General features: G+C 37.4%; 2 protein-coding genes across 7 annotated transcripts in view; one reads left to right on the top strand and one right to left on the bottom strand.

Moving 5' to 3' along the window:
• Positions 1–3,490, top strand: part of LOC102086673 (oncostatin-M-specific receptor subunit beta) — a 35,984-nt gene extending 32,494 nt beyond the window's left edge. For 4 of the 5 annotated variants that reach the window (XM_005508023.3, XM_065047600.1, XM_021295338.2 and 1 more), the window contains 2 exons: positions 138–210; positions 1,188–1,852. In XM_005508023.3, the coding sequence (XP_005508080.1) occupies positions 138–210; positions 1,188–1,634 (520 nt within the window). In that variant the 3' untranslated portion in view covers positions 1,635–1,852. Of the gene's footprint in view, positions 1–137; positions 211–1,187 lie in introns of all 5 variants that reach the window. The other variant, XM_021295336.2, reaches the window with a different exon arrangement.
• A 3,231-nt stretch (positions 3,491–6,721) lies between these two features.
• RICTOR (RPTOR independent companion of MTOR complex 2) overlaps positions 6,722–12,154 on the bottom strand; it is an 84,728-nt gene continuing 79,295 nt past the window's right edge. The window contains exons 35-38 of one of the 2 annotated variants that reach the window (XM_065047598.1): positions 11,710–11,862; positions 10,842–10,965; positions 9,774–9,912; positions 6,722–9,605 (exon numbers count right to left, since the gene is read on the bottom strand). In XM_065047598.1, the coding sequence (XP_064903670.1) occupies positions 9,531–9,605; positions 9,774–9,912; positions 10,842–10,965; positions 11,710–11,862 (491 nt within the window). In that variant the 3' untranslated portion in view covers positions 6,722–9,530. The remainder of the gene's footprint in view (positions 9,606–9,773; positions 9,913–10,841; positions 10,966–11,709; positions 11,863–12,154) is intronic. The other variant, XM_065047599.1, reaches the window with a different exon arrangement.

Here is a 12,154-nt window from a genome sequence, read left to right on the forward strand (position 1 = left end):
GGCTTGTGGCATTTCTGAAACACTCATCATCTGCTGCTGTTTCTGTACACATCTACGTGTGGCTTCTGCTGATATTTTTTTTTTCTTTTTGATGAGAGAACAGAAAAACCTATTTTATTTTGTTTTTGTATTTTCAGGGTGAAGGAGTGCTGCTGTCCTGTAATACCTAGCCCTAATAAGAGCAAAGTGCTGTCTTTCAAAGAGTTTAAGGTAAGACCACCAAAAACCTAGTATGTTTAATTTTTCTGTTCTTTGATCAGTAAAGTATCAGAAAAATATTTTTGTTGTATTGACTACATTTAAAAATGAGTGACGCTCATTCAGAAATTAAAATAATTTTTCATCATTTAGTAGAAAATTCTCCTTTTCATGCTCACGTGACTCTGAGTGATCAGTGTACACTCTGCAGCCTGTTACTGCAAAAATTCAAAGCATAATTGGAGAATAAATTAAATCTTTTCATACAGTAGGCAATTCTTCCAGGATTACTGCTGTTCAAAACCCAGCACCATCTGAACACAACAGACCAGACAATACCACATTTTGCTGCAGCCTGCGGACTGTTACTTGTACACTCCTCCTGCCCCACATGCTCCTTTGCTGTGGAGCACAGTGGTGATGCACTGGCTGCCCCTTGGGAGGGTGCAGGGGCATCTGTCTAGGAGGAAGGGACCAGCAAAAGTCCTTCACCTCCTCCTGCAGGCCCTTTGACCAGGGAGCTGCTGCTGCCGCCATGCTGTCTGCAAGGGGGTTGCAAAATGAGGGTGGGCGCCTGTGGGGCTGCTGTTGTTTTTGCTGCTGGTGCGCACAGAACAGGGGCACCAGAGAGAGATGTTCAACCTGACAGCCTGTGCTGCTGCCTCCCAGTTGCTAGTGGTTCAGACTGACTGCACACATCAGAAACTTGGCAAAGTCTTTAGAGGGATATGATTCCTTCTTCAAATATAGTCATGTTGATCTTACTTAAAAAAGAAATCTCTAAATAACAGTCTTATAAATTCCACATAAAATACACCTTCTATTGAATGTTCTGTACCTGTTTTCCTTCAAATTCTGTTCAGTTCTTTGAAAAATCCAAATTAAAAGAATTTATAAGACCATATTAGAAGTGCTTTAAGTAATCACTTCCCTTTACTTTGGGCTTCTTTCATTGAGAAATTTTTTTTGGTTTTATGCTTCTCTTGTAGAATGGTTCTGAGAAAGTATTGAAAATAAGTGACTGCATTCCTGACATGCTAGCAGTGGACAATAAGGCTGAAACCCAGGAACTGCATCCATGGAGCCAGTTGTCTTCAGCACCAACAGAAGCAAAGACTGATCACAATTCTTCCTGGATTTATCCTAATGAAAATGAAGAGAGAGCCTTTACACACACACCTACACATCAGACTCACACTTGGTTTGAAAATTTTGCTTATTCTTCTCATTTTGCAGATGAATCTTGTCCCTATCAAATACCGGAGACACTAGAGACAGGCAAGCCAGAACTATCAGTAGTGTTGTACCAGCCACACTACTACTTTGATATTTTTAATGAAGATGCTGCCTCAACACCCAGAGAAACACCTGGCAGAAAGACCAGTCTGAGGTATATTTCACAAACAGATGTGCACTGCCTAGGGAGAAGGCTTTGATGTACTCTTTTCCATGAAGTCCATCCAGTGTTCATGTTACACAATGTATATGAGAATTTCTAAAACCACAACTTCTCTTTTTTCACAAAGGCTTTCACTAGCCCAGCTTCTGTTAATGCTTCAGAGCCCTTGCTTCAGGGCTAGTACTAAAAATACTGACTTTTGCAATGGAATGATGGGTCCTATGGTTTCATCACAAGTTACAGGCATTTTATAAGATGTACAGCCTGTTTCGTGATCTTTATTATGTAGGAGGTTCGATCATAGCAGTGTCTCATAGCCCGATGCAAAGAACTACTGTATTTTGAAAAGATTAAAAAAATATTCATAAATTAGAGCAGCAAGTTAAACAAGCAGGTAGGTATATTTCACTTGCAGCATTCTACCTGCCTTGGTCACTCCTGGCCAGTATACAAACACTAGGCAACTTCAGAGTCTGCCTTAGCACAGTAATATTGGGAGGGTGGTGGGTTGTGTTTTCTCTTTCTCAAATGACATAAGGAATCAACACGGAGGGGCTACCTGCATTCAGTGTGGTGCATTACTGGAAGATTAGAAGGAACTTTGCCCGGAGTGTTACTGTGTGCACCAAAATCCAATGATCTTCCTGCTTTTATTTCATCTGTCTTCCGCACTTGGTGGGTAAATGACCATAGGAAACAGATCTTTATAGTTCAGGACCTTGTTAGTGGGCTGCCACTCCCATTTCTGGTAACTGGGGTTCCCTGCACTTCTGCCTTCTCTGCCTGGAAGAATGACCCTTTGGAGTCCTAAACAAAATCATCTTAACTAAGCCAAGAAATGTAGGGAGTCAAGTAGAAAATAACTGTTTTTCCAGCAGGACAGCTGTTTGCAGAGGTGTTACCATGGCACCATCTCTCCGCTTGGGTACATGAACTTAACATCTGGCATTAACCTCTGCACTTGTATAGCAAGCCCTGAACAACCACGTAGGCAGGCTCAGTAATTGGACACATTTGTGAAGAACATCATATTCAGGCTGCGTAACAGCTAAATCTTCCAACATAACTTGTGCATGTATTATAAAAGAACCCAAACAAACCACACAAACTTCCTTCAGCTAGAGATGAAAGGCATTGCTGTGATTTCAAAACTCAGCCAAGACATTCCTCTTGCAACCATACTTTTTGTCTTGCAATATTTGCAGAAAGATGAGTTGAGTAACATAGATTTTTATTGTAACACTCAGAATCCCTATGGTAGGTAGCTATGAATTTGGTCTTCCATTTTGATTTTTAAAAAATGTACTTTTGTAATGGAGCAGAATAGTTGGAATTGTATCTGAAAGTCTCAGATTAACCTCCTTGGTGCAAAAGGAGCCCTTTAGTTTCGCCAAATTATGCTGCTGTTTGGAATCTTTCACAAATTGGAGCATTGAACTTAGAGCACCCAATAATCAGTTCTCAAAAGGAAAAAAAAAAAAATCAAGTGTTTTTTACAATTTGATCTTCAGCTCATTTGTTAAAACACAGTTTTAACTAGCTAATCACACTTCCTAAAAACGAAGCAGCTGCAGGCAGAAATGAGTTTTGATACTGAACCACATCTAGGTTTTATACTGTTGCTTGTAGATATTGTTGTAATGTCCATGAGCTGTGTTACAACAGGGAAACCAACACCTTATGTAGACTTTGGCTGAGATGCTTTGGCTGTCAACATGGAGAAGTCTTGAGGCAGGTGAAGGTGAGGTACAAAAAAAAGCTACAAGCACACAGATGGCTAACTGGATGGCATTCAGTCAACGCACACTGTGCTGTGTTCACGTGTCGGTTGCACACAAGTTTACTTAAATAGGAAAAAAAAAATCCAGTTGCTGTCTTTCAGCCAGCAGAGTAATGAAACACAGCTGCTCACATGTAGCTGTACTGCAGTTTGACGGAGAGCAGGGAAGTCAGACATGAGGCTGCTCCTATTCGATGAAGACATCCCAGAGGTTTTTCCTCCCTTTACATTATTCTTCTTCAAGTTACAGTGAATTCGGAAGTTTGATACCAGTTATCTTTACAGCTTAGAACATTTCCTTCTCCAAGTGTTTCATCATGTCATATGTACTTGTGTAGTTTAAAAGCATTACTGCTGGAAAAAAAAGCTAATAAAGAAAAGAAAGCTGTTTTGCCATTACTGAAATAAAACTACCTAGCTGTGCATTTCAAAAAAAGGTCTAGTTAAAAATTTTTTAAAAGTATCCAAAATCGAGAGTTATGCATCTAAGGAATTCTGATACAAAAATCAGACAAAAAAGTCCCACAAAACATTGTAAGTTTCAACACGCTGCAGTTCCTTATGCCAGAGGGGGCAGCTGTAACAAATTCCCACTTTTGAGAAAGCTGCTGTCACTGGGGTTTGGCCACTGTAATTCAGCCCAAGAACAGGGGTGTGTTGGCTGGGGGGCATCCTGATGGTGCGGTGAGACACAGTGGCCTGTTGGGACTCCCTCCCTTGGTCTTTCCTGGGGAGATCATGCACTGATGAAACTTCTTTATCTGGAAGCGAGGCAACACTTCAGCATGCCCCAGGTGCCTTGGAGAGGGGATGAGAAGTTGGGTCCTCTCCACCCACAAACCTTTCTGCTTGCTGGCCTTGATGGTGGCTGTTCCGTGAAACCACCTCTGCTTAAAAACACAACAACAGGATTTTCAAACAGGATAATATTTTCGTGCCCAAATGTACAGCCCGGGCACTACAACTAGAAATAAAGATTAGAAAAGTATTTTTGCATAGGTGGAGAAGTATGTATAATTTTTATATTTTTAAGACATCTGTCTTGCATTAATGGTTGAATGAGTTCAAAACGGTAAACTTCTGTCTGTTGTTTATAATTTAACTTTCACAGCTGTTGCTGAAGTGCTAATACATAAGCCACCACACACTGGAAAATGATTCTCAGTATCAATATGCTGAAATTTTAAAATAAAAATGGTGTACAAACTACTAGAGTCCCCTTCTATTACATAAGACACCTTACAAAGCATGTAAACTATAATTTTGACAAATGTTGATTTGGGAGGCTTCAGGTTGTTCTATTTAATGAGTAACTTACTGATATAAATAAAATTCCAACCCATTTCTAGTGCTAAGGGGTACATATGAGACCAGAACAACTGTAAGAAGTTTAAGTACGTTTTATTAACAATGCATCCCTTTGATAAGATTATGCTTCAGGAGGCTTTTAATGCCCATTGACAGGAATGGTACATACTATACCATAAAAAGAAAAAAAAAAAGAAAGAAAGAAGAAGAAAAAAAAAGGAAAGAAGAAAAAAAAGAAACATACACACGAAAAAAATCAAGGTGGGCAATACCATTCTGGGACACGCCTCTGCTTAAATTATACACAGCTCAATGCAATATTCTTATGGAAAATATATAAATACTTTTTCTTTTTATGTTACAGGTATACAATATAAATCAGATTTCAATGTCTGTTCAGTGACCTACAAACACTAGAACCTCCAAATATGTAGCAGCGTATTACTAAATAAAAAAAGACCACATGGGATATGGAGAATAAGTCTTGAGATTTTTTCCTTGATCCCCTCCCTCCTCAGAATGATTAATTTGGATAATGCAGTTTTAGGGATGCTGACAGCCCAGAATTGGAAGAGTTTTTAAATAAAATCTACAAAATGTCTGCCTTTTTCCCCCTAAGACATTGCATCTTGTGCTAAAACACTCTATGCAGGGACAAAATGGCATGTTACACTTTTTGGCATAAATTACATGTCTCAAATAAAATAGTGTACAAAGCAACTCAAGCAAAATGTGCAATTTCTGCATGCTGTGGCATTATTGCCCATCTGTTCGAAAAACAGTCTAAAGAAAATCCACGTACTTTACTGAACATACAAATCTGTTGAATGCAAAACTATCCAGGGAACAATCAAGAGTTACACAGAAACCAAGGAGCTGGGGACTTGTAGCATGTTCCCAAAGGTTTTTTACAGTTTTCAGATTTTACTCTCAGCTAGTATACCTCTAATAGGCACATGAGACTAGAAGTGTTAATGGGACTTGCTTTCAGCTGGCTCCAGGGAAGCTCTGAGCAAGAGAACTTGTGCACAAGCCCTGCCAGGAGGTGAACAGAGACCTCAGAGATGCTCCAGAGCCTGGCGAGAATTCCTCCACTGTGACTGCTCAGCCTGAGCTCTCCTTCACTTACAAGGTTACACCAGCTTCCAGCTGTCCAAAAAGCCGAATACCAAGACCAGGACACAGACTGAGAAGAGGCAACAATTCTTTCATCTCTCACTAGGCTTCAATTTTTACCCATTTCTCAAATAGCTACCTTTCTCTTCGGGCACCTGGTAAAGGTGCTGTAGGTTTTTTCAGTCTCTCACTGCAAATTACAACTCACTTGTTCAAGTCCACTACATAGGTTTCAAAACAAAATGACAAAAAGAGGAGTGAGATTCTCACTGCTGCCTTTTTAGAAATATTTATAAGGGCATCTTACCTCTGTGTGGCAAGGCACTGTGCCCTAAATGACCACATACTTTGGGACTTCATTGTGTCTTGGGAAAACGTAATAAAACCTAATAAGAGTGCATTTAGGGTACATACGTCACGTCAAATAACTGTCAGACAAGGAAAAGTGACTGTTTTAAGCACAACATGTCAAGGGCCCAGCATTCAAATGAGGCATCTCAGAGCCTCATCATGTCCAGCTCCAAGCCATGTCCAAGAGAGCTGGGAGCATTCAGCACCTCTGATCTCAGGCAGCTGAGAAGGCCCCTCTCTCCAGGACACTGGCAGCTCCCAGCTTTGTCCTCCTCCTCCCCACTCCATGGAGAAACACAGGGCCCCAGGGAAGTCACCGGGAGCCCTCTGGCTGGCTCTCTACCCTTTGGAATGGGCTCTGCCATTCCACCAACTGTGAAACCAGCCTAAGAACACCAAACAGCCACCCTACTAGACTAAATGCAGTTGGTTTCACAGCCAGCCTTTCCTTCCCACAAAGGCTCTCGCCTCAGAGCTGCGTATTTTGTGTAAGCACACTGAATTACTCAGGAGTTTTCTTTGCCACAGCAACCACAGTGTATTTGTATATAGTGTAAGCGAACGCTGTATGCTTTGTCATTTAGCTTTACCATTTATTTGATAGTATCACCAACCATTTGGATTGGAAAAATACAAAGCAGGTGGTCTGTCAGCTTCCCTTGCAAACTCTTCTAGCTAAAGTGGAAAGAATCTTTATTCAGGTTAATATAAACACAGTTTTTATTTACTACTGTTTTCTTTTGAAGTCTTATCCTGAAGCCAACAAAACTTCAAAACAAGAACCTTGAAAGGGATCTTTTCAAAAAAATCTATAGAATTAGACATTCACAGTTTATAACTAGGCCAATATCAACTTCCTTCAATAACAGCATCCCTTCATTTGTCAATTAAAATGAAAGTCATGTGAGCTTAATGTGTAAATATGTAAATTAATTCTAGAAATGTTGTATGTTATATACAGTACAGACTTTACATCCTTGATGCATACTTGTTGAAATCTACTGACACTCATACACTTTCAGAAGAAAAATAATGTTTTGTAACTGAATTTGCAGCTATAATTTGTACATCAAAGTTTCTGCTGCCACAGATCCCCAAACAAGCGAGTGCTTCAGAACACATAAGCATTTCAGGATGGCAATTCTTTCAAAAGTATATTGACACTGCTTTTGCTTACCCTTTTATAATCAGAGGCCTTCCTATGGTTCTTTCTACATTAAGTGCTATCGGTTAAGCAGGTAACAAATAAACAAAGGGTTCTTTTTAAATACAGGTGACAAAACTTGTTTATTTTGCTTTAACTGCAGAAAATAACATGGAGTTGTTTGATATAACCCCATCTAGTTATTCAAACAAATCTCTTATACTCCAGCCTAACTGAGGTAGTGTTTGAAACTACTGTATAAGATATGCTATCCCCATTTTTGGAAAAACTACATTATTTCCTTTGGAGTTTACACCACTATTTGGTCTACTGTGATTGACATTTTGGTTTAGAGAACATTTATTTCTTATGACGAGAGAAGTCTAATAGTTATTGGTGTGGTATGTTTTCAGAGCATTTCAAATATGCCTCGACACACGGATATATTACTTGTGTCACTGACCGTAGAAGAGTTGAATCAGTTTCTTTTTGCTCCTTCTTTCAGTGGGAACTCACAAAAAGATAATCTTGGGAACTAAAATTTGACTACGAGCAGCAACTTACAATCTGCTTTACCAGAACCTGGTGGTATGCAGTGCACGTAAGAACTCAGTGAAGTGATAGCTGCGAAGCAGTGCTTATGTGGCAAGATTAAACTTCCAATAAGAACAAATAAATTCTACATTTCACTAGGAATCGTGTTTTACTGTTCACAGGACTACTTATTGAAATCCCCAGTAGCGTAGCTAGTATGAACAGAATTACGAGCATAAGGATAAATTTCACTTATCTTCACTTAAGTATTAATCTCACAATTATAAAAAATGGTAGAAGTGAATGGATAAAAATACGTTCTACTTAGTACAGTCCAGCTGAATTATTCACCTATATCAAAATCAAAGGGTAACCCCTTCTATTACAGGCATTCTAACAAAGGTGGCCATGCTACTGTATATACACATTTGCATATATTTATATTACCTTTGTATAAAGGCTTCTGAATCTTTAGCTCCATTATGAAAGTGACAGGGATTCTTGCCTTTTTTTTTTTTTAAGCTTACACTCATTAATTTCAAAACCTCACTAGTAACGTGATAGAAGCAACTATTTCAGTCATTAACAGTCACTGTATCATTTAACTTTTGCAACAAGTCTTAAACACCAATATAAAATTATAAGTACTGCTGCTCCAAAATTTGGTACTTAAGGCTTTTCACTACAAATATTAGTACTATGATGCTTGATCACTCATCCATTGAAAATTCAAATAAACCTTTGTTTTTATAAAAGGCTGTTTCTATGGAACTTGGAAAACACTCATATTATGTCTTCTCACAAAAGCTGCAATGATTAAATGTCTTTAAGTTTAGTTTATACAATATTCATTTATCTGATACAAATCATGCTTTTTAAAGGATTTTAGTTAAGAGTAAGACCAACACTTGTAATATGAGCATGAGTGTAGAAACTGCAAACACATGCATATAATTCAGGGAAAACTATCTGATTTCAGCATTTTAAGTTTAAATGATTTGTTATTTTTAAAATCAAACTGTAGTGAAAATCCTTAACTGCTTCAGGTAAGATACATGTACATAAATGTAATGAAATTGGAGAGACTGCTAATAAAATGACTTACAACTATAGCAATACTAAAATAACTTAAAGGAAACCTCAGATTGACAGAGGCTTTTCTTTCTGTCTGAAGTTACAAACCCCCAAGTAGTGTTATAAACAGTACAAAACCCAACAGAGAAGGGCTGACATTAATCCCCTTGGTGTCCGCAATTACAGCGCGGCTCCCCATTGCTGGCAACAGAACGCACCCTCATCTCCCCTGTTCTTGGTATCCAGGGGTTAAAAAACAAGGTATCGTTCTGCTTCTCTGCAACAGAGTTGGAAGTCAATCAAAGAAGATGTCTCTGCACATTGTCCTGTTTTTTTTTAATTTATGGTAGAAAATGAAATGAAAACTTGTGGAGGTGTTCAGTGCTCGGCTCTTGCATATACTGGTAATTACTATTATTAAAACTATGGTAATGTTTAATAAATCCCCAAAGGGCTCAAAAGACAAGGGTAGTAATTGGTTGAGGAAGGAAAAGTTTCGGTTCAGTCTTCAGGTACCAGTAGCTTCTGGAATGGTCTGGAAGATGATGCTCCAAGCTTTTCATCCAGTCAGAGGTTGTCTGAAGATTTCAGAAAGTCTATATGCAACAAACAGCACAAGACAGAGGTCAGGATTCAGCTGATGTATCGATTACTGGCTGTTTTGTGGGTGTTGCTAAAATAGCCTCTGCTTCTTCATGCATCTAAAAGAAAAAGACAGACAAAATATTAACGTCACAGATTTTGCTGGAGAGTCATGATAAAGTGGTTTCCTTTAAGACATATCTGAAAACATCTTTTATTCAGAACAAGAAACCTGCACCCAGATGGCACATTTTGGTGCATCCAACGCATCTGAACCCTGCACTTACTTGTAAGAACTGTACATCTTGGAATAGCTCCTGAATGAACCTTCTAGATGGAAGTCGAAATGTACAATGTGCTAACAAATAGGACACCTCAGAGTAAAGGCAAATGTCATCAAATGCTTGGGGATATTTCTCCTTAATTCTGAAAAACAGAAAAGGAAAAAAACCCAAAATTTTATAAGTCTTGAAGAGATTTCCATAATTTTAAAAACTGCTCTATTAGATTTTGATTGTCAGATTAGAACTCTTTAGTAACAGGTATTATTAATTCTGGATCTGACAAACCAAGAAAATCAGAACAGACAGCATTATTTTGTTCCAAACTTGAAGAAATCTATATTAATGAGATGAAACAGAACATATAATTTGAAAGTTAGTAGAGAATCACTGAGACCACCTAGTCTTAAAATAATAAATGTACAAAGAAAACAGTATACCAAAGAATTGGCATCCACATGTACAATAGTAATAAAAAATATGGAAAAGCTAAGTTAATTAGCTGTAAGCATTTTTAACACTTAAATGAGCATTTCTGCATTTTCATTTAGCAGTTGCATTGACAGTTTCTGCTGGCACTAGCCCAGAAACATACAGGTTTTATTGCAATATATGATCTGTCAGTTTATATTCCTATATTTTAATATCATTTTTCTACAAATTAATTCCAGTAGTTGTATGCTTACTCAAAGTAGATTTGTGTTACTCAAGAAGGTACTTTCACTTGGTTATTCTGCTTATCTGATACATATTTATTTGACAAATATAACTAAAAATAATTGTTTCTTTCTTTAAAGAGGAATGATATACAGGGTATGTAATGAAATATCACTACAGTTGAATTACTGATTTTAAAAAGACTGAGGAAGAGTAAGAAATCAAAGACAGAGCAAAAACCGAAAAATAAAATTCATTCCTTAGCTTTTACATTATATTCAGTTATTCCCAGTAACCCACAATAACATCTGCTTGACAATTTTGTGAGAAGTCAGAAATAAGTTTAATCACTATCAGAGATCTTAGACACTACACAAAACTAAATGTTCCAAAACGTCTGAAATGTATTTAACTTACGTCAGGAGTCCAGTTTCATGGCCTTTAGTTCCTACTGAACTACTCAAATTGATTACTAAACGTAAGACTTCTTTCCGCAGAAGTATTCTGCACACTGGTGTGTCATCTGGGATTGATTTTACCCCTGGAAAAAACAAATTAAACAGTACGGAGTTTAAACAGAATAGTCTTTGATCATGCTAATCTTATTCCACATAAGTTTGTTTTAGCATTCCATAAACACACAGAGACACACATTTATGTATGTATTCTGAACTACCAACAAGTATTTCCACTGAAATTAAAACTTAAAAAATTAGTTTCCAGGAATTTTAACATGGAAATATTTTAAAAAGGTAAGCTACCATTTAATAAATGGAAAAATATGCACGATTCAACTATAGTGCTCTCTCTACCAGTAAATCATGTCGCAAACTGAGCGAGTGATTACCTATTCCATTTCTATCAGATACTGGAGAAGTTAGCAACGAGGTGCTTCATAAAAACCTATAATTCAAAATGTAAAATACAAGCCTAGAAAAGAAATGTCTTTCTCCTTACAGAAATTGTATTTTATTTTATTTAAAATAAAGGCAATCAGTTTGCTTATAATGACAGACACAGAGCTACTAATAACCTGTGGAAATGCCTTACAGCAAAAGGAGAAGAGTTTAAAAGTATATTCTTCCATTTGCGATAACCCTGGACAACACAACTACCTTCCTGTATACTGATTAAATCATCCAAAGGCAGATTTTTTTTTTTTAATAATAATGGAAATAAGCATTACTTTGTTTCAGTACGTATAAATAAAATATTATTTTTCCACAATAGCTAAAAAATACTTTAAGAGTTATAGCTCTACTAATCATAAGGCTTTCAAACTTACCTAATACAAGCTCTGTACTCTTGGTGCTGCCAGCTGAACCATGGGATACTGCATCACTACAGCCTGAAATTCCAGAAAATTTGGAGGAATGCACATCTAAGTGATTGTGTATGGTCTGCCCACACCAGTCAGTATATGGAATGTCTGAAAAATCTGACATAAATAAGATGATGCATCTTTATTATTCACACTTTTCCTCACTTTAAATGCTCTTCTTATTTTTCAAAAATCCTAAGCACACAAGACACCGATGCACTATGTACTGTGAATATACACCAACTGGAAACTAGATGTTGGATTTTAGACAAATCATACTCAAAATGTCTAAAAATGATTTAAAAAAAAATCTTAAAATATTTGAATGAAAGTAATCAAATCCTTTTGACACCGACAGAATCTGTCTAAAAATTGTAATAACACATAGAGCTCTTCTGTCCGTGCTCTA

This window comes from Columba livia, chromosome Z, assembly GCF_036013475.1.
Source record: "Columba livia isolate bColLiv1 breed racing homer chromosome Z, bColLiv1.pat.W.v2, whole genome shotgun sequence".
Classification (NCBI taxonomy): Eukaryota; Metazoa; Chordata; class Aves; order Columbiformes; family Columbidae; genus Columba; species Columba livia.